We start from the raw sequence: 26,362 nt of genomic DNA, 5'->3' as shown, positions 1-26,362 counted from the left end.
CCAGGCACGCTGGCTTCTCGCTGGGGTAAGGACTAAAGAGTGTGGAAGCACGTGGGATAGCTGCGGCAGTGCCACCAACCGCACACTGCATTCTGGTATATGTAGTTACTTGTGCCATTTAAAATGGCGCAGCATTTAAAACGCATCGCCCAAAAAAAATAAAGGGCACTGGATTAGTTGTGTGCCCCACAAGACTAGGGTTCAGTGTGGTTCTCAAGTGTAGTGCGATGTGGCTTAAATGTATTAAGATTTTCGCAGGTAAACAATTGTTAAAAGTTTGCAAGATGTTTAGTAAAGGACAATTTTCTATTTGTCAAGACGTCCACCTGTACACAAACTCTCAACCCCCTACCCTCAAAAGAGGCAAGGTGTGTGTACAGCATGATGTGGCCTCTCCTTCAGGCTGAGCTTTCCTAAAATGTTACCGATTAATGTGGGTGGGGATGCACAAGAAAGTGCAAGGTCGTTTTATGGACACAACGCATCTTTACACGGCTGTGGCTGTAAAACCAGAAGGATTTAAGTAAAATCATGTGAATTTATAATTTTACCCTGCCTCCTTCGAAACGAACCCACTGTATCCGGGCCCGCATTTGTATCTACTAAGGGAGCTAAGGTAGAAGGAGAGAGCGTGATCAGCCAAAGATCACACGGTTTTGTCACATGGAGTAAGCTGGGGTTCAACCCAGGTTTCCCGGTCCAAAGTGGCATCTGAACAACTAGACCAGATCTACTCTTGTTAAAGCCTCACACATTCAGAAGCTGAATGAGCCTGCGTTCATGAGGTCTGAAAATAATATACAAGAAAATGACGGAGTCCCCCGAGTACTAATCCTATTATTATGAAGTGAACAGAGCCAGTTCTAAGTGCTAAAGAAATTGTTCAGCCCTGCCCCGAGCCTCCACGCTAAAGCTGCATGCCACATACCTGCACCATGTCCTCCGGCAGCAGCCAGTCGCCTCCGGAGGGGGTCTTTAGAGAGTCCTCTCCATAGAGACCCGGGCCGCCCCGCGGGCCCCAGGCTGCAGTGGTTTGAGCTGGGCGAAAACGGGAGGTTCCTGCTAGTGCATTCCCGGGTAGAGACGCTGCGGGAGGACATGCTCCAGGGTGTACTCCCCGGCCCCACACACCGCAGCCCCCCTCGCACCCCTCTGAAGCGCCTCGCTGCCTTGTGTAGCAGTGGGTAGGCGCCAGCAGAGGCTCAGAAGTGTAATCACACCGGTGCCGGCGGCTGCTCTGGGCCGAGATCCCTCGTCATGGGGGTGTGTGCAGCGCCGGGATGGTGTCTGGCCGGTGCTGGGAGCGCCCGCACCAGCGGAGCCCAGAAAAGCCGGTTCCACCCGTTTTGGGGCAAAAAGCAGAAGTCCGTCCATGGGGGGGGAGGGGGGGGGGGGGGGGGGCGCTGGGCACGAGTTTCTGTCCAGATCGTATACGGCAGAGGGAGGGCTGATGGTGAGGCGCGGACCATGGGTAGAGGCAACGGGCAAATTATGAGGTCTCTTCTGTCACGGACGAGGACGCCACCCCGCCCCATACCAGACACCGGACCAGGGCGGCGAATCAATGCACGGACGCACATTCACCCCTGCCCCAGAACAGAGCATTCCCGGGTAGAGACGCTGCGGGAGGACATGCTCCAGGGTGTACTCCCCGGCCCCACACACCGCAGCCCCCCTCGCACCCCTCTGAAGCGCCTCGCTGCCTTGTGTAGCAGTGGGTAGGCGCCAGCAGAGGCTCAGAAGTGTAATCACACCGGTGCCGGCGGCTGCTCTGGGCCGAGATCCCTCGTCATGGGGGTGTGTGCAGCGCTGGGATGATGTCTGGCCGGTGCTGGGAGCGCCCGCACCAGCGGAGCGAGAAACATCTAGGAATGCAATGGGTACATTTAACTTTCTGCGGGTGACAAAGGAGGAGAGCCCCGGAGAGCAGTGGCAGAGGCGCGGCCGTCGGCGAGGCCCCAGAGGAGGGGAGCCCCGCCTGCGGCACCAGAGGAGACGTCCAGCAAGGCCCCGAGGAAGAGAAGCCCCGCGCCAAGTACCGGTGAGTGCAGCGACCCGGGTGGGGGCCTCGCAGTGTGAGGGTAGAGCGGCCCCAGCAGACAGCTGACCGCTCCCCTATCTCAAGGCGGCATTTGGCGATTTGGAGCCCCGAGGCTCCCGGGGGCAATTGCAAGTTCCGAGTCCCCAATGGGGGACTCCACCGAGATGGCCGCATTTCTTTAGAGCCGAGGAGGGCTCAGGGGGCAAAGTGCGTGACAGAGCCCCGAGAGGCTCAAGAGCAGTCTTCTTTCTCCCCCAAGCGGCCCCATGTGTTGACGGGTGCACTAAGAACGGCACAAACAGGGGGGCAGAGGCTTACCTGATGTCCTCGGTTGACGCTGCTCGAGCAGCAAAATGGCGTCTGGCAGCTCTGAAATTTTTCGGATTTGGGGGCGTGGTTTTGCACCCTGAGTGACAGACGACGTCACAGGGCTAAAGAATGCAAAAAATCACGCCCCCGAATCCGAAAAAGACGGAGCCTATTCAGAGGGGCAGCTCTCTCCTCCAATGGCTGGCCTCCATTTAGGAAGCCAGCCAATGGAGGTGAGACGGGCGAGGGAGGAGGGTTCCAAATCCCTACTAAGAAGCATACGATCTCCTCCCAGAAGCTGGCAAGCCAGCATTTCCGGTCCTCGACCGAAAAAGGGTGAGCGAGTCAGAAGGCCTCACTCCAATGACACAGGTTAAAAAGGACCTGTTCACTACTCCTCATCACTACATCGTATGCTGCCACCAGCGCAAACAAGATTCTTAACTCTAGGTGAAGGCAGTATCCTATCACCGATATTAAAGTAGGGATTTGGGCACCCATCTCAATCCAAAAACACCAGAATACGTGAGACAGGCCTATGTCATGCGGCACACACATTATCCGTATTTGCCAGACAACAGTACAGTTGGGCATTTAGGGCAGGGATACACATCCATAACCATGCAGAGGACATTTGCATCCCAAACCCCCTCTTTCTAATTCACCAGTCTCTGCCGTTCATCTCTCCATACTCTTCCTACCTCACCTCTCACAAGACTATCTTTACCTCTCTAGCTCTAACTCACCTCTGTCTACCTTATCTGTCTCACTACCTCAAAGGTCAGTTGCCCACCCCCTCCCTCTCTCTACATTACCTTCTTCCTCCCTCTATATCTCACTCTGACACTTCATTTCCCTACATTTTTCCTCTACTCGCCTTTTCCTCTGAATCTTTCTTTCACGTGAACTCACCTTTCTCTCACTTCATATCTCTCCCAACTTCGCATATCTTTGTACCTCAACTCTATTTCTACCACCCTTCTCACTACTCCCCATCTCTCATGCTAAGCCACTCCCATTAATTCTCACGTCTCGGATTTCTTTTACTCCGCAGAGCTGAAGATCACTGTTTAGCCAAAGAAGTATACATCTAAAAAGAGGCGATGAGGGATAAGACGTGACGCAAATTAAGGACCAATAGTCAGATGCCACGCAATGAACACTGAAAATCCTCAGAGTAGTGCTTCGCCGTTCAATGTTGCAGCAAGAATGGCAGTTGTGAAGGGGTATTCATTTTTCATAGTGAAAGTCCATCAATTAAACCCTTCTCTATCCCTCCTTGGTTCACCCCAAACCTAATTTTAATACTGTGATCTCCCAAGAAAACCCATCTAAATTCTTCCCTCATCTCTCCCTCCTTTCACTCACTCCAAAACTCCTCCTACTACTATGGTCTCCCAGTAAAAACTTTCTAGACTCTTCCCTCTTCTATTCCCCCTTTATAATCCATTATTAGACTTACATGTCCACCACTCAAATTAACTAAAATGTCAGTTTACTAATCCACCACTATTCCTTTTTGGGTTCCAGAGTAGCGTGCTTCTCACCAAAAAGCACCTTGATGCCTTGTCTGGGGTAGTAAGCGCTGTATAAATACAATTACAATACAATATGTCATACTTTAATGGTATGCAGTAGACCATTGAATAGCTACCAAACTATCACAGTGTCTTTCCTACCATGGAAGGAATAGGCTGGTTTGATATGAAACCCCATGTTGCAAGACAAAAGAAAAAATGTGAGCTAAAACGAAGAACAGAAGGGAATGAATGGCTTCATTACTGCTTTTTCAAGGTATGCTTTGTTAATATTTTGCTGGCTGACTCGAGGCACCTTGAGCTTTACTCTGTGTGCGCTCCCAATTGTTGAAAGTGTAACCAATAATTCAATTTTGTTTATCATCATGCAGACTTGGGTTAGCAAAAAATGGGTAAACATATTAAAGATGTTCCAATTGACGGGCCCAACAAAAAGTCTTAACGTGGAAGTGTTGTACAACCAAGTAATGGAATCCTCAAAGGCATAAAATGCATCAAGGATAGTGAATATTGAGAAAAGCCAGTGTGTATGTATGTTAATAAAGTGCCTTCAGGTCTCTTACCACAAATGTGCGCCAAAACAAAAGGTGGGTAAAAAATAGAAGCTCTATTTACAGATGAAAAACAGATTAGCGCAGCAACCTGCAAACATGGCAGCTGCAGGTTAGGCCCACACACATTATAAATAAATTAGCATGTGTGAGGGAAGGAACGAATTGGAGTGTAGTTTGCAGTATAAGACTATCTCATGTGAATATACAATGCACATTCATAGATTCTACGCCCTTACCTTTATCTCCGCTATCTTGGATTTCCTCTGCCAGTCCCATACGGTCAGCATGTGCTCGTTGGAGTCATCGATAACAGCCAAATGTACACCTGAATCCTTGCAAAAACAGAAAAAGATTATCCAGGGACATTCACATCTAATCTGTATGATTTAATAAAACATTTAGCCACAGAAATCGTGTTGCAGCTTCTTGTTACATGACCTTTGCGACTATTAGGATAACTTAATCAGAAGCGCATGCTAGGATAACAAGTACTGACCACTACTATTGTTGGCCAACTTCAATGCTGTAAAGCAAACAAACTGTAGAAAACGCGTGTGAACTTGTGCCATTCAATAACTCATTGAAGTCAGTTGAGAACAGGACCATTCAAGGGTGTTTGCCGACACACGTGGAGCTTCTAGAGATTGTAGTTTACTCCTGGCGCCACCGTCAACCACTTACTAATGTCTTGTTTTAGAATTGCCCTCGGAGGATCTTTCTTTCACAGGGCAGTGACTGAAAACAACTCCATATAATGATGATTTTGTGTACTATGTAAAAGAATATAGTGTAGTTCAGCTACCAAAAGCCTGAGTGTCTATCTATAGTGGTACGCGTCGACGTTTCGACCCTAAAGTGCCCCAGTTGGTGGTCACAGAGGGTCTTTATCAAGACAGGGAAGGGGAACGGACAAGGGGATCTGTAATCACAGGAGGTAATTATCACAGCCTGGACGGAAGCCCGAAGGTCTACCCCTGGATCGGAATTGAGAGCGCTGTCTCCGAATACAACGAGCGCCGTCTGTCAATGAATGCAGCAGCTCGAAACGTCGACGCTTTTCATTGGTCAAGAAACCTCCGGGAACAGGCGCAATAATCATCTGTGTCCTTGGAGTATTTACTCAGAACTCTGACCTCCTAAACTACAGCTTTGCCCCCCCCCCCCCCAACTACCTATGTACAACACTGTATAAATTTGTAAATAATTGTCACTGAATTGGTTTCACTATTCACTTTGTTCACCAACAGTCACTATTCACATGTTTTTAACAGTTATTGAGTTTAATAAGGAATGAAGAAATTCCAGTGTATTACAATGGTGACTTTTCTTACATAAAAATCTTGAACTAAATCTGTTCTCAGAGAGGTGTATTTGAATGTAATTAACCATCATTCTTCTGCATAATTGATGAGCTAATATTGCCTTAACTTAAAGTAATTTGTTCGACCACCCGACAGAACCATTTCTTGTTTAACCACACATACCCAGGTTCTGAGGGACACAGGGTTACCCCTTTTTGTTAAATCATAACGTGTCGGAATAGGCGGCAGTCCGGATGGTGGCTAGGCAAAGTTGGGACGGAGACCTGGAAAAGCCCTTGACTGACCAATACTGGATAAAATACTTGCGCACTAGTGTGAGGAATCTCCAGCAATGCAAGATTCAAATTGAGGCACTTTTAGGTCTTGCACCGAGCTTATCTCTCACCAAAGAGGCTGCATGGATTATATTCAACAAGGTTGGTTGTATGCCCCAGGTCTGCGGTAGCCGAGGCAAACTTCCTGCATTTAGCATGAGGGTGTCTGGATCTGGGGGCTTTCTGGGGCATAGTTACACGCAGTCTCAAGGAGATGACAGCTGCACATATTGAATGCACGGTGCAACACTGTTTGCTACACTTGCTACTGAGCCTAAATCGAAGTAGGGTGTACTATAATTTGCGGTGGCTAATAGAAGAACTGCTATTCTGGTCTTCTCAGGGTCCTACCTATGACAATCTTCCGGTTTGTTTTTTTCAGGAATGCAGTCATGTTCAACTTACCTAAATAGGTTATCTGTCACTTACAGACTTAGCAAAATGCGGCTCACACATTTACTTAATTTACCCTAGTGTCAGGGGCGGCTCCTGCGTAATTGCGGAGGAGCGCTGCCCCCTGCTAAAAATGAAAAATAAAATTATAATAAAAGCATTCTATTAGCAATTTATTTTTGCTGCTTGTTCGAGCCTTCAACGGGGCAGGACCAGGCAATCCCCTGTGACAGGCATGGCAGGGGGAGTGGACTTTTTTAAGTGCACATGACGGTTTGGCCAAATTGTCATGCGCACTTCGGTTGCACAGCTGGGTTGGAGAAACGCCAGACTCCCAGTTACTGTCTGAGCGGCAAACCAGGCTGCTAAGACCAATCCCAGTGCTTCTCTCATGCTGGGAATAGTACTGGCATCTGGGAGCATGTGCCGTGTACAGCTGGAGTGGACTATTGTCAGCGAGGTGTGAGGCGGCATCCGTCAGAGCGGCAGGTAAGTGCAATTTTATTTATTTGAATTATGCTCCATTTTGTTTGTATTCCCTCCCCCCGCCCCACGATTACTAATGCCGAAAGCTGCCACTGCCTTGTGTGCTTCTGTTAAATTCCAGTTGGACTTCCTCCACAGGTTATGAGTGAATAAACAGATCTTAAGACACTTTGCACGGTGCTTAAGGCTTTTGCTGGCACTTGCACAGATCATTTCAGCTCTTGGCTTCAGTCCTAGGTGCCCTCTGAAATGCTCCTTCCCCTTCTCAAACACTCTAAGTTGTGTCCACCAAACCAGAGAAGGCAGACACTCTTTCTTGAAGTAAAAGAACCTGCCCATGTGAGTGCATAGTGAGCTGTGTGCCTGTAAGAATGAAGGGCGCATTACATTATAACCAGACCTTCTGGCATTGCCAATGACTGTTTATCATTGAAGCCCATGTGGATGGCACAAACATACCCCATCCACCAACCTGGAAGGTACGGCTTCCAAAGCTGCCAACTCTTTCTAGGCATGGACATTCTGTATGCCACAGATCACAAAGCTCGTGCCATTTACCAGTACGCAATTTATTTTCAAAGCACGAAGTTGAATAAACCATAATAAAATGCATTACCGATTCGCCATCTACGATTTAAGACACTTTTATTGCAATATTAATTGTAAAATATGCCTTGTCGTCTTTATCCAACTCATGTCGTTTATTACAGGTTTAAGAATAAAAAAGCATTGACGGCGTTTCACAGTTTGTGGTGAGGCGAGCGCTTTGTAAAATAATTGGAAATAAAGTATAATTAATAGTACTTACTGCTTTGGAAAAGTCCAAACATCCAACTCCACGCTCGAACGTCCCCAGACCGATGACTTGCAGCGTGGACAGGCTGACGGAGTCCCAGACCCGCACGTGGGGCTGGAGAGGCTGCGGAAAGCGGAGATGTGTTAAGAACAGGGCCCTGCTACTCCACCAAACATCTGCATGCACGCCCATTACCCCAAAACTAATGACGTCACAGCCCTGCTACTAAAATTGTCCCACTACAAAGAAACTGGAGCAAATTCATGACATGGTTTTCCTTACAGTGCAGCAATAATGTCGGTAACCAATCACCACTGGATTATCCACTGGCCTTGGATACCGCAGCAGCGTGCTGCCCTCAGTAAAGCGCTTCAACACCTCGCAAGGGGTAGTAAGTGCTACATACATGCAATTACAATTAGAATACGGTTAGCAGGCATTCTACCTCATTCACACCACATCATAGTCTCGCCCTCACCGGCCAGAACCAGAACACAAGCACCTTCATTTCCTGTGTAATGTGCTTTATGTGTGAGATGTTCCTAAAAGTGACTGCTGCGCAATCATCTGCACCTACTAGGGTTAGGCCCACAACCTATCACTCCTTTAAAAGACTAGTTTAGATAATTTTTCCTTTCGTCCTTATTAAACTGTTATTTACACACTGATTTTATCCACAGCGCTTAACAAATAACGTCATTAAGTACAGTATTATTATACAATCAACCTTGGAAGGCTGGTTCAGCTTTGCTATGGTTCAATCCTGCGAGCTGCAAATCACACACAGAACTCAAGAGTGCGCTCAACTCGCTGAGCTACCTTGCCACCATCTGCATCATTTACTTTCCATCAAAAAGAGGCTTGTCCCATGCAAACACACCAAGCTCTTTGAAATCACAGCAGAATGCCATTAGATGAAACGAGTGGGGCCACTATGGCCTGGACTTAAAGTATTGTTTCGAAATTGGAGGGGGGGCACGTGTGTTCCCATGAAAGGCTGAGAAGCTTTGCGTCAATCCCCCCCAGTTACTCTATAGATGAGGAGACACAACAGCACCAGTGCTAGCCCGCGGCTCCTTCCCACCCAAGCTGCAAGTCAACCTGTCCTTTTTTCTGGGGTTCAAGTTGGCACACGTGTATGCATGCCTGTGACTGAAGCAGTGGTCTTGACCACTGCTCACAGTCCATCATACATCTAAAAGCTGAATTTAAATTGCAAAAGACTAATAAAACAATTGAGTCACAATGCTTTTGCTCTAAAATTGCCAGTTAACAACAGATGAGAAAATGCCGGATTCTATTTCTGTCTATGAAGCTTTTAAGGTCAATAGCCCTGAAGAGCCCACCACAGGCTGAATCAGAATCTGTCCGTCACCAACTGGACCAGCCACATTCTTAGCAGCATCTGCCTTCAGCACCAGGCGACCCCTCAACGCTCACTCATGAAACCTGCTCCAGTGACCTCTCATGCAGGCCCCACTCTCAGCGAGGAGGCACAGGGGAAGGCCCTGGAAATCAGCCACAATTTAACTCCAGGAAAACGGGTGGGACCGAATCCAACGCCAACCATTACACTTACATAGCTTGTGTGCTTCATCGGATCAATTAATAATACTGGGATTATATCTGAACTGTCGATGAAGCGGACTTTAACTTGATCGATCAGAACGCAAATTCTACCAGCGCAGAATAATGCAAAGACCAGAACAACATGCTGAGAAGTGAAACTCCAGCTGCCTGCTAGACAGCAGACTGGAAGATGCCAGGTAGCCCTGAGCTTTCTTTGGGTTCAATCCTTAAAAAGACATGAAGCGCTGCCCTGGCTAGAACATCGAGGGTGTGAAAATGCACCAGACCTTACCATAGAGGTAAGAGACCTGCTGTTTCATGAAACCCGCGTGATAAACTTGTCAGAGTTGAACCAACAGTTGCACTATGCTTGCTACAGGAAGTGTAGGAAGAATTGTTGCGACCTACATGGACTGTCAAGACCTACAAAAAGAACCGTCGAGGCCCATAAAAAGATCAGAGCGACCCAAAACGTCAAAACACAACCCTTGCCTCTCATTCTGACCTGAGGGACCTACCTCATTAAGAACACTTTTCACTCCTCATCCATACCGAGATTTTGAGGTAATGAATTAAAAGACACGAAAACCACGCACCTCAAAGAAATACTTAACTTGGAAAGAAAAAAACAAAGTGCATAGAATTTAGAAATGAAGTTAACGTCATTTAGTAAAGGCGCATTTAGAGATGCGACGAAAAAGTGAAGGTAGCGATGGAACGGAACTCCCAGCGGCCAGCCTGGCACTGTTTATCTGCAGAGAAGCGGAAACTGCGAGGCAGCAGCTAAGTGTGCACAGCTCGGGGGTCGGCCGCGAGACCTCCGCTTTATGACCGTGTTTACCCGGAGGGGAGGCGGCCCCTCTTCTAATGGCTTCCAAATACCACATGTGTGTGGGAAAAGGATGCACAAGCGTGCTGGTGTCTGGCACCCACGGTCGTCGCTGCATCCTCACTCACCCGTCCATCCTTGTCCACTCCAGCGATCTGTCCGGTGGCAATCCTGATTTTGTCCGGGTGGATCGCAAGACTAGGAGAAAGCATCCAAGGTCATTTCAAGGAGACAACAAACTGCTTTTCAGTTGCATTTTTTTTAAAGACTCTAATGCTGAGCAGTTCATGTGAAGCAATGTAGAATTGCAGCCCGCTGCCGGGCATTACTGGTTGTTTAATCTGGATATTAACACAATCATTACAGGTGATCAGATATCCTTCGAAATTAGCACAAAAGCACAACTTTTCTAGAGCCCACTACTGGACTTTTATGATGCTGTGCTTGTTTTGTTTTCCTTAAGCAAAACAGAATAAAAGAACAAGGGACCTAAGAAATAGACAGCTGCCCTCGTTAGTACCAATACATGTCAGGTTATTCTGTATTGTTCGAGAGAAAATCACTATAAACGGGCTTTACTGGGGTATTTGTTTTGCAAAAGTGACAGACTTGGCAACTTCACTAGGTCTGTCACGGTCTCAAAATATGACATGCAGACTTAATTTACAACATGAAAGGACCAGTGGAAGAATATAATGAAGGTGCGTTTTCCAATTTATTTTCAAAGTAAATTTTGCAGGATTTTCTCCCACTAATTGTTTTTTAAATCTCACCAACTTTGCAACAATAAAAAAAACCTTCACAAAGTTGGCAAAAAGCAGGGTTTGCAAATTTTTAACACTGCTTCAATTTTCCACAATTAAGTTTGTAAGTCTATTTATCCCCCTTTTCAGTTTAAATATCACAAGTTACCATTAAGGATATTTTTGCACATGGTATTAAAAACATTAAAAAAAAAGGGAAAACTCATTAACAGAAAATACTTAAGATAGGTTTAAAATCTTGCCCAGGTGTCAGAAATGAACCATCTCTGTTTGCTAGATCTTACTGTACAGCGGATTGCTTAATTCTGTGTTTAATTAAAGTTTGTGTGTGTGTGTGGGTGGGGGCAAACAGAGGTAAGACTTGTTTATTAAAAGTCTTAAGCAATTGTTCTTACAAACAGTGTGAGAAGTTGGCCTGATATGTAGTGTTTCCAATTCTGGAACCACTGGGTATCAGTCCAAACAAACCCCAAAGATGTCAGGTTGTAAGTCAACCTTGTAGACAAGCTATCCTAGTGGTAGCATGGACTAAGCAGCCTTAAAGGCTTAACTTAAGAGGTCGTGTTAAGCGAGCTGTTTTACCACATACAATCCTGTAATCAAATGAAAGGACACCACACAAGTATATATTGTAAAAATATATGTATTTATTTCTAAATTACTCCCCAGTACTCTTTATGAGGAAAGGGGCACAAGCGTTAAATCAAAAGCACTGTTAAACATATAAAGTTGCACAATTATGGATGAGGGCGGGTGGCCACTCAAACCATATACTAAAAAAGTGGTATAAGTAACACTTATCGAACAATGGTTAGGCCTAGGGCCTAGAGATTCGCTGGGAGCAGTCAGGACTAGCAATGATGAAGTCGGGAGTAGCCCACAGGAGACGGGTGCAGCACGGAAAGTGCGGCGCGCACCAATGTAAAGTCAATGGTGCGTAAAAGTTGGATAAAGTGAATTAAATGATACTTCCGCTGAACCTAGGAACACAAAACTTTAGACACAGACCCTAGAGGTGTGTACCAGTGTAAGGACACCGGCGTTGCAAAGTTACCTCACCCACAGGCCGTGGGTGCACAGGGTCGAAGTGGCGTCGGGTTCTGTCACGCAGGTTCTTGGTGCTTGAAGCTGTTGCAGCTGCAGGCGCTGTGAAGCAGAAGTGTCCGGTGCGATCCAAGGGTGGATCGAAGTAGAAAAGTACCTGAAAGCAGAGGGGACAGAGTCTGGGTCACTCAGCAGTGACCAGGGTGGAACCAGGACGGAACCAGGCAATGTCGGGCGCAATCAGGCGGTTGTCGATAGGCTTCTCTCCGCTGTCACGTGGGCTCTGGGGCATCTGCGACGTCCAGGAGCAGGTCACGATCTGTCCCACGTAGGCTCTCGCCGTCAGCACCGTCGGCTTCAAGATTGCAGCAAACAGCACTTGGCAAAAGCAATCCACGCAGAACCGGGAGATTGCTTATCACTCGAACCAGGAGGGTCAGAGTGGGTGCTCCTTTTCACAGGAGCTGGTGCAGATCTGGAGAAACCAGAAAAGCAAGTCGTATTTCAAGTTTCGTCGGCACAGGGGCCACAAGCCAACTGGCAAGTGACCGGGCCAACGCGTCGAGCGCACACAAGCAGAAGGGCCCCACGCAGCACTCGTCGAGTGTGGAGGGGTGAGCTTTGGTGCAAGTGGAGCTCGGGGCTGGGGTTTCTCAAACCCCGGTGTACAGCTTCGAGGGTCACTCGTGGGCTGCACGGTCAGCGTCTCGTGGCCTTTTCAAGATGGCGTGCCCCACGCTTCCGGTCGCCTCCACGGGTCTCAGCTCTGCAGGGACTGTGGATCGGGCAGGTAGAAGGCAGGCAAGCTTGATCTCGTCGATCTCTGTCGCTCGAGTTCCGGCGGGAACTGCAACAAAGCAAGGGTCGAGGGCTGGATGGTGCCTGTTTGCACAGGGTGGTCACTCCTTGACCACAAGGGAGATTCTTCAGTCTTCTCACGTCGTGTAGAAAGTCGAAGGGTCCAGATTTCGTTTCTTATGTTTCTTCAGGATGATCTGAAGTCCGTTGGGACTGCTCCCCCTCTTATTCGAATCTAGGGGGTTGGACATCCTGCTAGGTCCCCTCCTATGGGTGGGACCCAGGAAGGGGGTGGTTACACCCCTCTCCTTTGATCCTGGCCGCGCTGGGACAGGGGCTGGGAGGCCCCAGAACCGGTTTGGCCGGATCCTGCAAGGGGCAGCCTTGTGCTCCCCAGGCAGTGTCTGGTTTCTTTGAAACCTCCCTACTCCAATCCACTATCTCCTGTCTGGGGTGGTTTGACACCGCCCTGTGACAGGAAACTCTTTGTCCAGGCCTCCTCTGCCGGGTTTCGGTCAGCAGCAGGAGGCCAGACCCGTGTCTGTGGCAGGGGCATCCATTTTGTGGATCTGAGGCTCATTTTAAATCAACCGCGTTTCAGTAAAGTAACATGTCTTCTCCCTCTAGAAGGGTGGAATGCTACCCCCGTCGCTAGAACTGGCGAGGGGGTAGTATTCCAATTCGTATGACACCTTACACGACATGTTTTGATAAAGCCAAACCAAAGTTGCTATATAACCGCGAGGATTATAAGGCGCTTAAGAGTATATGGTATGGCATTATCCCGGATCAGCTTAGGGAGTTGTTCCCGACAGCTGCAGACAGGCTCAGCTCATGCCAGAGCTCCATCTCACATAAAACCACGCACTCTGCCTCCAGGATTGATGAGGCCTTCCATAGGAGTGGCTCACAGGTTATATATGTGTCCAGATATAGGTTTAGATATAGGTATACTATATCTAAGCAAGGGGTGATTACACCCACTTGCCCCAGCTGAGTGATCAGCCAGTTGTGTCAATTTAAGAACCAGCCAGGGGTGGCAAAAGCTATGCTTCAGCCCCTGGTAGGCCTTGGTGGCACCTATGCCCTGAGCACCTATAGTGCATGGTACAGGGGCTGACAAGGAGTCCATTTCCAATTGTGGTATGTACCTATAGCACATGTATTATAAATTTAGAGAGAGAACAGCAGGCTGGGGGTCTGATTAGCAGGCCCACAGCCTCAGTAAGTCGAAAACCAGTGAAGCAAAAAGCAAAAATTGGGGTGACCATAGGATAGCAGACCCTACTCTCCTACATAACCCCCCCCCAAACGCAGGGACATTAAACTTAACCTTGACCAGATAAGTCTTCATGTTCTAAGTGGAAGTACCTGGAGAGACCATCTGCATTACCATGGTCAGTCCCTGGGCGGTGCTCCACTGTAAAGTCCATCCCCTGTAGGGAAATGGACCACCTGAGCAGTTTGGGATTTTCACCCTTCATCTGATTTAGCCACAAGAGGGGCTTATGGTCTGTCTGAATTAGGAAGTGAGTACCAAACAAGTATGGCCTCAACTTCTTCAGGGCCCAAACCACAGCAAAGGCCTCCCTCTCAATAGCTGACCAACGTTTCTCCCTGGGGGTCAGCCTTCTGCTAATAAAAGCAATGGGCTGGTCTTGACCATCTTGATTAAGTTGTGAAAGCACAGCTCCCACCCCCAACTCAGAAGCATCTGTCTGTACAATGAACTGTTTGGAGTAGTCAGGACTCTTCAGGATAGGTGCAGAGCACATGGCCTTCTTCAGGTCATCAAATGCCTTTTGACAGCTAACTGTCCACTGAACCTTTTTGGGCATCTTCTTGGATGTCAAGTCATTCAATGGTGTCACAATGGACCCATAGTTCTTTACAAATTTTCTGTAATACCCAGTCAGGCCCAAGAAGGCTCTGACTTGTGTCTGGGTAGTTGGAGGAGCCCAGTCCTGTATGGTCTGGATCTTGCTCTCCAGTGGTTGAACTTGACCCCCACCTACTAGGTGGCCCAAGTACACAACCTTGCTCTGCCCTATCTGGCACTTAGTAGCCTTGATAGTCAGGCCTGCCTTTTGCAGGGCCTCCAGAACCTTCTTCAGGTGGATCAGGTGATCCTCCCAGGTGGAGCTAAAGACAGCAATATCATCTAGATATGCTGCACAAAAGTCATCCAACCCAGCAAGGACTTGGTTCACCAACCTTTGGAAAGTGGCAGGTGCATTCTTCAAGCCAAAGGGCATTACCACAAACTGATAATGTCCACTAGGGGTCGAAAATGCTGTTTTGGCTTTTGACTCCTCCGCTAGTCTGATTTGCCAGTAGCCAGCTGTCAAATCAAATGTGCTCAGAAACTTGGCAGAAGCCAATTTATCAATGAGCTCATCTGCTCTTGGAATGGGATGAGCATCTGTCCTAGTGACAGCATTGAGACCTCTGTAGTCCACACAAAACCTCATTTCTCTCTTCCCATCTTTGGTATGAGGTTTTGGCACAAGGACCACTGGGCTAGCCCATGGGCTCTCTGATGGCTCAATCACTCCAAGCTCCAACATCTTTTGCACCTCAGCCTTTATACAATCCCTGACATGGTCAGGTTGCCTGTAGATCTTATTCTTCACAGGCAGATTGTCACCAGTGTCCACCTCATGGGTGCACCAGTTAGTCTGACTGGGTGTGAGTGAAAACAATTGTCTGTGGGCCTGCAACACCTGTCTGCAGTCCACCTGTTGCTGCTCAGTGAGGCTGCCTGCCAAGGCTACTCCCTCAACTGAACCATCATCAGGGTTCTGGGAAAGCAGGTCGGGGAGAGGGTCACTCTCTTCCTCCTGTTCCCCATCTGTGGCCATGAGGAGACTCATGTCCTCCCTGTCAACAAATGCTTTCAATCTGTTCACATGGAGCACCCTGTGGGGGCTCCTAGGGGTACCAAAGTCAACCAAGTAGGTGACTTCTCCCTTCTTTTCAATGATAGGGTAGGGTCCAGTCCACTTGTCCTGGAGAGCTGCTGGCCCCACTGGGTCCAACACCCACACCTTCTGTCCTGGCTGGAACTCAACCATAACAGCCTTTTGGTCATGCCAGGCTTTCTGTAATTCCTGACTTGCCTCAAGGTTTTTGGATGCTCTCTCCATGTATTCAGCCATCCTGGAGCGGAGACCAAGTACATAGTCCACAATGTCTAGTTTAGGCTTTTTGAGAGGTAACTCCCATCCTTCCTTCACCAAACTCAATGGACCTCTTACAGGGTGGCCAAACAAAAGTTCAAAAGGGCTGTAGCCAACCCCCTTCTGTGGGACCTCTCTGTAAGCAAAGAGCAAGCAGGGTAAAAGGGTGTCCCATTTCCGCCTAAGCTTCTCTGGTAAACCTTTTATCATTCCCTTTAGGGTCTTGTTGAACCTTTCCACAAGCCCATTGCACTGTGGATGGTAGGGTGTGGTAAACTTATAGTTTACTCCACACTCTTTCCACATTGCTTTTAAGTATCCAGACATAAAGTTAGTACCTCTGTCTGAAAGAACCTCCTTTGGAAAGCCCACTCTTGAGAAAACTGCAATGAGGGCTTTTGCCACCACAGGAGCTGTGGTGGTCCTCAGGGGAATTGCCTCTGGGTACCTGGTGGCATGATCCACTACCACCAGTATAAATCTGTGCCCAGATGCTGTTTGAGGATCCATGGGACCCACAATGTCTATTCCAACTCTTTCAAAGGGTACCCCCACCACAGGTAGTGGTATCAGGGGGGCCTTTGTTGTGCCACCTGACTTACCACTGGCTTGGCAAGTGACACAGGAGCGACAAAACTCCTTGACATTTTCTGACATGTGAGGCCAGTGAAAGTGTGGAACAAGCCTGTCCCAAGTCTTATTCTGGCCTAAGTGTCCTGCAAGGGGAATATCATGGGCCAAGGTAAGAAGGAAGCCCCTAAACTTCAAAGGTATGACCAACCTCCTGGTTGTGCCAGGCTTGGGGTCTCTAGCCTCTGAATAAAGGAGCCCTTCATCCCAATACACCTTATGGGTACCTTGAGCATTCCCTGCAGCCTCAGCAGCAGCTTGCTGTCTGAGGGGTTCAAGTGAAGGGCAATCTAATTGAGCCTGCCCCAGGTCTGGCCTTGAGGGTCCCCCTGTCCCCAGAAACTCAACCTGTTCAGGTTCAAGCTCATCTGAGACAGTCTCCTCTTGGACTGCAGAATCAGTTTCCTGTGAAACTTGATCCTCAACCTGGGGCAAGTGGGAAGGCACAGCCTTAACCCTCTTGCTCCTCCTCTTGGGTTGTGGTTGGTCTATTGTTTCAAGATCCACCACTGGTTCAGGAAGGCACTTCTTAGCCTGAGACCTTGTCACTGCAAGGACATGAGCTGAAATCCCTAGCATTTCTGCATGAGTCCTGTACTCCACTTCTGACCAAACTGAGCTTTCAAGATCATTGCCTAACAGACAGTCTACTGGGAGGTCTGCACTCACAACAACTTTCTTTAGGCCATCTACCCCTCCCCAGGAGAAGTTCACAACAGCCACACTATGGGAAGTAGTGGAGTTGCTTGCATTGGTCACTAGGTAACTTTCACCTAGTACAATCTGTCCAGGATCCACAAAGCCAGGTGTCACCATTGTGACACTGGCACAAGTGTCCCTGTAGGCCTGAGCCAGTTTCTCATTAATTAAGGGAGTCTGCCTATATTTGCCCAGGTTACTGGGGCTTACTGCAGTGGGCAAAGATAAGTCCACATCATATAGGAGAACTGCCTGTGTGGGGATTCTGACTAGGCCAGATTCCACCTCAGTACCCAGGGTCAACCCTACTAAACCCTTTGGCTGTGTACCACCACTGTTAACTGTACTAGGGGGTGCAGGTGCTTTAGGAGCTGCAGTGGTGGGGACTGGATTTTTCTTAGTGCATTCACTGCCCCAGTGTGAAACTGATTTGCAGGTATTACACCAAGGTTTCTTTGGGCCATCATTCTTCTTTTTCTTGTTTCCATTTTGGGAACCCCCCTCCTTATTGCTAGTTTGGGGGCCTGAAGACTTCTGGTCCTTTTCTTTATCTTTCTGATTCCCACCCTTCTGGTCTGTTTTCTTCTGGTCACCTTGGTTCTGGTTTTTCTGCTTAATCCTTGTTCTGACCCATTTGTCTGCCTTCTTTCCCAATTCTTGGGGAGAGGTCAAATCAGAGTCAACAAGGTATTGATGCAACAGCTGGTTCTGACAGTTATTAAGGATCTGTTCTCTCATCATAAGATTGTACAATCCTGTATAGTCTGAAACTTTACTTCCCTGCAGCCAACCCTCCAGAGCCTTAGTGGCACAATCTACAAAATCAGTCCAGTCCTGAGTCTGTGCTTTTTGGGTGTCTCTGAACAACAACCTGTATTGCTCAGTGGTTAGGCCAAACCCTTCAATAAGAGCACTCTTCAGAACAGAGTAGTTTTTGGCATCCTCAGGTCTAACAGTGAGGAGCCTGTCCCTCCCTTTCTCAGAAAAGGAGTACCATAAAATTGCTGCCCACTGATCCTCAGGGACCTGCTGTACCATGCAGGCCCTCTCAAGAGCAGTCATCCATTTGTGGATATCATCCCCTTCCTTGTAGGGGGGCACCATTTTTGTCAGGTTTCTATTGTCATAGGCCCTGTCTTTTTCTTTAGGAACTTTGCTGCCACCAGTGGCATCTAAGCCACACAATTTTCTCTCTCTTGCTAAAGCAAGTTTAGCTTGAGCCAAGGCTACCTCTTCCCTTTCTATTTGGAGTTGGACAGCCCTCATCCTGGCCCTATGCTCTTTTCTCTGGGAGGAAGTCATTCCTCTTTGAGATTCTCTTGAGGCACTAGAAAGGTGAGAGTCCCCTGATAGAGATCTCTCCCTCCTATTACCTGGGAGAATTTGGTTATGAGATCTGGGGTGGTGCTGGCCCCCCCCATTCCCATGTAGGTCCAAGTTGGCCTGGTTAAGGCTGGCAACCTGTACCTGGTTTCCCCTCTGATCCTGATCTTCAGGCTCTTCTAAATCAGAGCCTTCCTCTTCCTCTTCCTCCTCTACTACATCATCATCTGGAAGATCCTCATTCTCAGGGGAGTTTATCCCTTCACCTGATTCTAAGGGAGCCTGACTCACCTTATCTAGGTCATCCTTTTCTAGGAGAGCTATTAGGGAAGGAATGGTAGGGCCTCTGCCCTTTTTTAGCCCCCTGGCTGTGCACAAGGCACTCAGGTCTTTGTGGCTAAGGTTGTCATATCTGGATGTTGTCCATATAGGATCAACTTCTACAGGAGCAGAGCCTGAGGGCCTACCTGTATCAGACATGACTGCTAGTGAGGTGTAAGTGGTGCACTTACCTACACTAAGTGGTTTCCTACTGTACCTTGCTAGTGAGTTGTAGTCAGGGTGTGCTAATCCCTTTAATCTACAACTACTAAGTTCAGTAGAACTTAATATGCTAAGCTTTTGATTTATATGTACCTAGAGGTACTTGATGTGATCTTTCAATTTGATAAAGATTGCAATGGTAAAACAAACAGCAAGCTCAAATCCGCACCGCTGCACACCAATGTGAGAAGTTGGCCTGATATGTAGTGTTTCCAATTCTGGAACCACTGGGTATCAGTCCAAACAAACCCCAAAGATGTCAGGTTGTAAGTCAACCTTGTAGACAAGCTATCCTAGTGGTAGCATGGACTAAGCAGCCTTAAAGGCTTAACTTAAGAGGTCGTGTTAAGCGAGCTGTTTTACCACATACAATCCTGTAATCAAATGAAAGGACACCACACAAGTATATATTGTAAAAATATATGTATTTATTTCTAAATTACTCCCCAGTACTCTTTATGAGGAAAGGGGCACAAGCGTTAAATCAAAAGCACTGTTAAACATATAAAGTTGCACAATTATGGATGAGGGCGGGTGGCCACTCAAACCATATACTAAAAAAGTGGTATAAGTAACACTTATCGAACAATGGTTAGGCCTAGGGCCTAGAGATTCGCTGGGAGCAGTCAGGACTAGCAATGATGAAGTCGGGAGTAGCCCACAGGAGACGGGTGCAGCACGGAAAGTGCGGCGCGCACCAATGTAAAGTCAATGGTGCGTAAAAGTTGGATAAAGTGAATTAAATGATACTTCCGCTGAACCTAGGAACACAAAACTTTAGACACAGACCCTAGAGGTGTGTACCAGTGTAAGGACACCGGCGTTGCAAAGTTACCTCACCCACAGGCCGTGGGTGCACAGGGTCGAAGTGGCGTCGGGTTCTGTCACGCAGGTTCTTGGTGCTTGAAGCTGTTGCAGCTGCAGGCGCTGTGAAGCAGAAGTGTCCGGTGCGATCCAAGGGTGGATCGAAGTAGAAAAGTACCTGAAAGCAGAGGGGACAGAGTCTGGGTCACTCAGCAGTGACCAGGGTGGAACCAGGACGGAACCAGGCAATGTCGGGCGCAATCAGGCGGTTGTCGATAGGCTTCTCTCCGCTGTCACGTGGGCTCTGGGGCATCTGCGACGTCCAGGAGCAGGTCACGATCTGTCCCACGTAGGCTCTCGCCGTCAGCACCGTCGGCTTCAAGATTGCAGCAAACAGCACTTGGCAAAAGCAATCCACGCAGAACCGGGAGATTGCTTATCACTCGAACCAGGAGGGTCAGAGTGGGTGCTCCTTTTCACAGGAGCTGGTGCAGATCTGGAGAAACCAGAAAAGCAAGTCGTATTTCAAGTTTCGTCGGCACAGGGGCCACAAGCCAACTGGCAAGTGACCGGGCCAACGCGTCGAGCGCACACAAGCAGAAGGGCCCCACGCAGCACTCGTCGAGTGTGGAGGGGTGAGCTTTGGTGCAAGTGGAGCTCGGGGCTGGGGTTTCTCAAACCCCGGTGTACAGCTTCGAGGGTCACTCGTGGGCTGCACGGTCAGCGTCTCGTGGCCTTTTCAAGATGGCGTGCCCCACGCTTCCGGTCGCCTCCACGGGTGTCAGCTCTGCAGGGACTGTGGATCGGGCAGGTAGAAGGCAGGCAAGCTTGATCTCGTCGATCTCTGTCGCTCGAGTTCCGGCGGGAACTGCAACAAAGCAAGGGTCGAGGGCTGGATGGTGCCTGTTTGCACAGGGTGGTCACTCCTTGACCACAAGGGAGATTCTTCAGTCTTCTCACGTCGTGTAGAAAGTCGAAGGGTCCAGATTTCGTTTCTTATGTTTCTTCAGGATGATCTGAAGTCCGTTGGGACTGCTCCCCCTCTTATTCGAATCTAGGGGGTTGGACATCCTGCTAGGTCCCCTCCTATGGGTGGGACCCAGGAAGGGGGTGGTTACACCCCTCTCCTTTGATCCTGGCCGCGCTGGGACAGGGGCTGGGAGGCCCCAGAACCGGTTTGGCCGGATCCTGCAAGGGGCAGCCTTGTGCTCCCCAGGCAGTGTCTGGTTTCTTTGAAACCTCCCTACTCCAATCCACTATCTCCTGTCTGGGGTGGTTTGACACCGCCCTGTGACAGGAAACTCTTTGTCCAGGCCTCCTCTGCCGGGTTTCGGTCAGCAGCAGGAGGCCAGACCCGTGTCTGTGGCAGGGGCATCCATTTTGTGGATCTGAGGCTCATTTTAAATCAACCGCGTTTCAGTAAAGTAACATGTCTTCTCCCTCTAGAAGGGTGGAATGCTACCCCCGTCGCCAGAACTGGCGAGGGGGTAGTATTCCAATTCGTATGACACCTTACACGACATGTTTTGATAAAGCCAAACCAAAGTTGCTATATAACCGCGAGGATTATAAGGCGCTTAAGAGTATATGGTATGGCATTATCCCGGATCAGCTTAGGGAGTTGTTCCCGACAGCTGCAGACAGGCTCAGCTCATGCCAGAGCTCCATCTCACATAAAACCACGCACTCTGCCTCCAGGATTGATGAGGCCTTCCATAGGAGTGGCTCACAGGTTATATATGTGTCCAGATATAGGTTTAGATATAGGTATACTATATCTAAGCAAGGGGTGATTACACCCACTTGCCCCAGCTGAGTGATCAGCCAGTTGTGTCAATTTAAGAACCAGCCAGGGGTGGCAAAAGCTATGCTTCAGCCCCTGGTAGGCCTTGGTGGCACCTATGCCCTGAGCACCTATAGTGCATGGTACAGGGGCTGACAAGGAGTCCATTTCCAATTGTGGTATGTACCTATAGCACATGTATTATAAATTTAGAGAGAGAACAGCAGGCTGGGGGTCTGATTAGCAGGCCCACAGCCTCAGTAAGTCGAAAACCAGTGAAGCAAAAAGCAAAAATTGGGGTGACCATAGGATAGCAGACCCTACTCTCCTACAAACAGCCATCTGAAATGATAACGGATGGTGAAAGTTTAAAAATAAACATTTTGTTCCTATTATAATTACTGTTTACATCACATTCAGCCAACAGTAATCAAAACCTGAACTTTTCTTAAGGGATGTTGCCTATACTTTATCTGGGTTTTAAGTCACAGTCTGGGATACAGCAAACCCGCAACAAAAATTATATATTAATTTTACTAAACAATAGCTCAATTACCAATATGCTCTTTGTGCTCAACTTAGCCCTCTGCGCTACTTTAATTGTATGTATAATTCATCACACAGAATAACATGCATGATCAACACAAGGCTTGAAACTTCATACTTACCATTTAACACAGTCTGTGTGGCCAAGGTAGTGCCTCTGCGTTCGCTCATCATAGTTGAATAACACCACTACTGACGCGATGAAATACACTATTTCGCCGGTGGGGAGGAGGTAGACATTGGCTCGACAGTCCCTCCCACGATATCCATATCTTAAGATCAGTCAAGGATTATAACCGTATATTTATGGAAAATCGGTGTTTGTTATTAAACTGTTCTCAAAAGAATCTTTTGTAACTGTGAGCAGAAAAGGGGAAATGTGCATATCACAAGAGCAGAAGATGACCACATGAAATCAATTCAATATTACTGCCCAGTCAAACCTCTGGGAATGGTGGTTAACTGTACAGTCAAGGAATTTCCATGCTCAAATGGTAAATGTGTGAAGAGTTTTCTGGGAGGGAGGGGAAGAATTATTCAGATAGGATAGAATCGCTCTGGACTTTGGGAGCACCTATGCCAGAGAAGAAGCATGGTCGTGGCAAAGTTCTGAGCCCTGTCTCCTGCTGTAGATGAAGCCCCAAATCAATTTTACCTGCAAGAATTTATCACTGGTAACATTGGGTCTGGTGATCCCGCATCCACGAAAACTGGTTGTGGGAATAGCTGGACAGTCATGTTTGAATGAAGCAAACCACCACATGGAAATTCTGATCTACCCAACTGGTAATCAAGGCCATACAATGCACTACAATGACTTATCACACGGAGAAGTTTTACTAACCTCCAAATCAAAAGAGCAATGATGATACTTGGCGTATGAAACATGGCATGCATATATTACGGTAGCATGGTCCGTTTGTTCAAGCTATTTGTGGGCTAAGGTTTTTTTCTGGTTTACAGCATGCCTGTCACTTTTATTTGCCTGTGCAAAGGTGTGTCCACAACAAAAGATAATTTTCACCAAACTACAAAATAATTTTGATTCTAGTCGAACCCACCCAAGGTGCAACACATGAGCAGAATATGTCTCTTCAAGATTACCTTTTGCAAATCCTTTTAATGTTCTAAGGGAAATGTTTGTAGGCATTTTGCTCCCAGATTTACCTCTAAGTTAGGTTTTCTATGCATAACTGCAATTCACAGGGAAATTCTTATGCACAACCATTTTGTAAGTATTAAATAAGAATATGTGAGCCAATTTGTCTTAAGTCACAAATTGCACAATGCATCAAAGAGAAAAAACGTTGCAATTTTTTGTTACGTTTGCAGACATTTGCAACTGGTACAAAGAAAAGGCTATGCAAATTTTCAAACCCTACCTTAAATACAACTATAATAATATATAGGGAAACAAAATCTGTTTGTGAATCACATCCGTCAGACACAAGAAACGTACCACAAAAGCAGGACACCACAGGAAAGCATCCAAACCTTCTCTCAATTACAATGATTGGTTCTACAAGTAGACTTACAGCCGCCTTTAAAGTGTCATAGAGGGGCCTATTCACAAAGGCATTTAAGTGTATGTGTAGGAACACTGGTTTGCCTACTCTTAGATGCTTTTTTAAATCGGCCACAAAATGCCAAATTAAAGTGCAAAGGCGGCAACATTCTTTGGATTTATACCAATTTCATATGTACAGTCCCTCAATATACCTATTTAACAGGTTTTGGAGGTTAATTCCAAAAGTATGTGAGAGTATGTAAAAGATTACTATAGAAGTATTCTTTTACATCCTCCAAATTGACACCATGGATAGGCCCCACAATGCAGTCGGGATACTTCCAAAGGCTGGCACAAATTATCAAAGATATTAGATTTACGGAATCCCATTGACCTCAAACCCCATAGTTACTTTTGCAACACCATAGTTATTGAACTGTACATGCTGACCTGTAAGTACATCATGAACTTCCTCAACACCTCCCTTGAACACAGAGACGTCACCAATGTGCTCGAGCAAAATAGTGATCGTCACCAATTTGTCTTTCTCATAGATGGTACTTGAAATGGTGGTAAATGCAAAGTTTTCAATCCACCTACACAACTCCAAAGAATAGAAATTAAATAATGAATCCGGCAGGATTAAAGTCTTAATGTGAACTGAGCCCTCTCATGAAGTCAGGGGATCGGAGCAGTTTCATTCCCATGGCCAGACCCTCCAACACCACTGTTGGGATGGGAAACATGGGTGAGGATGCAATCCGCCCACAAATTCCCATGTAGGAAGTCTATGGATTTTTTTTAGTTTTGTATGCATGTCAATGACTCACTGACACAGAAGGCGGAACACAGCTTGGTAAGTCAAAGGGAAATCCCTGGAGTGCGCTCATGAACCTCACAGACCCGTGTAAACACACATATACAAAGACACGGAAAAGAACCTATAGTCCACTGTGTTATGGGGAATATATGATAATTTCCACAAAGAAATAAAATCGTTTACAGTCTTATTTTATTAAAAACCATGAATCTGAACAATTAAAATACAAGACAGTTAAAATCAAAGAAATATTCCTTGACAAATCATAAACATTCGAAACCAAAACTTTTCAGACACAATTAAAAAAATACAAGACCAATAGAAACATTTCAGCAGTTCATAGACAATAGACATGGAACAAAAATTACACCGTAAAAAACCCCTAGTACTACTATGGCTTCTGGATATCTCTGCCACTGTGTATTAATAGATCCACAGGCCTATGTTGTTTTAGCTTCTGTAAACATTAGTAGCAATATTGCATGTCCATCCAGTGTTTACCGGGTCCTGGTTGGATTCTCTATATCAGAAAAAAACACACACAGCTTGGCACTGTGCCCATGTGTGCTACGCATGACTATCAGCACATTGAACTGTGGAGGACTGACGGTTGTGGCATGGACTGATTATAGAGGTAGTACAGGCCGTATTTCCCATTGCCTGCACAGTGAGAACAGCCTAGTGGCCGATCCCATTTTAAATGGTCTGCCAGTCCCCCACAACTGTGTCCTTCGCTTCGGTCATGTGGGAGATGGATGTCACATTTATGTTTATACTACGAGTTCGAGGTAAGGTGAGTGTGGAGCATATATGGAGTGCTTGGCAGTGGCAGCACAGGAATACATTTTGGATCTCATGTGTGTGAATGGTACATCGGTGGGAGACCAGAAGGAGACCGCCAAACAACAATGTGAATTGCATGGCCCCTTTAAAACATTTCGGAGGTCATTTTTATGGGACCAGAATCTAGGGTGTCTGGGACGGGAGATAAAGGGCCCTTCTGAAATGTAAGAACAACCATTGACCCCGTCTTGTTCCATTATTCCACAAAGGTATTACCCCAACAGGTTGAGAAGTGGCCTTGGTTTTAGGCTCCCCTGACAGTGAGCTCCCAGCCCCACCCTACTTCCTACTAATACTAGAGAACAAAGACTGATGCTTGACCAGTTTGGGCAGAATACGCAAAGTAGCAAACCACCCAAATCTGATTGCACAGCTGGAACTGTAGAATACACAATCTCAGTCTGAAAAGATAATATAAATATAGGGCAGAAACCCCCAGTCATGGAGCCAGAACCTCTCATCTAACACTGCCACGGGTTCTACACCAGCTAGTTGGGTTCACTGACTGCCAAATTCCCCCTGCAAATTAGAGAACAGGAACCTGGAATTTCTGCATCTTGCTAGGAAGACACCTCGAAATATCCACACAGGAAGGAGTCCACTAATCACTGTGAAGGGATACTGGACCTTGGAAAGTGTGTCGGGGAGGAGGTCGGCAGGGAGTGTGGTCCTGAGGAATTGTGCGGTAAGAAATTAAGTTAGCCCACTGTAGCCCAGGGAAGGATCTGCATTGCCAGGGCTTGTGGTTAAGCCATGCGACCCTGGATACCTGCAAGGAGGCCCCAGACTACGATCACGCACTCGCTGCAGCTGTGGGCATATGATCATTTAGAGCACCTCTGATGATCGGTGCCTGAAGACCTGCAAAAGGTAGATGGTGAGGTCCCTAGTGAACAATAAAAGTCAGACCTAGTCACTAAGTGCCCGG

The 26,362-nt window shown here is 47.3% G+C and overlaps 1 protein-coding gene across 1 annotated transcript in view; it reads right to left on the bottom strand.

Annotated features, from left to right (window-relative positions):
• Positions 1-26,362, bottom strand: part of LOC147665935 (echinoderm microtubule-associated protein-like 4) — a 114,213-nt gene that overhangs the window by 79,607 nt on the left and 8,244 nt on the right. The window contains exons 2-5 of the mRNA XM_086949399.1: positions 22,387-22,536; positions 10,280-10,349; positions 7,766-7,876; positions 4,679-4,774 (exon numbers count right to left, since the gene is read on the bottom strand). Of these exons, the coding sequence (XP_086805525.1) occupies positions 4,679-4,774; positions 7,766-7,876; positions 10,280-10,349; positions 22,387-22,536 (427 nt within the window). The remainder of the gene's footprint in view (positions 1-4,678; positions 4,775-7,765; positions 7,877-10,279; positions 10,350-22,386; positions 22,537-26,362) is intronic.

Source organism: Lissotriton vulgaris, unplaced genomic scaffold (genome assembly GCF_964263255.1).
Source record: "Lissotriton vulgaris unplaced genomic scaffold, aLisVul1.2 SCAFFOLD_288, whole genome shotgun sequence".
Classification (NCBI taxonomy): domain Eukaryota; kingdom Metazoa; phylum Chordata; class Amphibia; order Caudata; family Salamandridae; genus Lissotriton; species Lissotriton vulgaris.
This window is presented reverse-complemented; position numbering and strand designations above follow the sequence as displayed.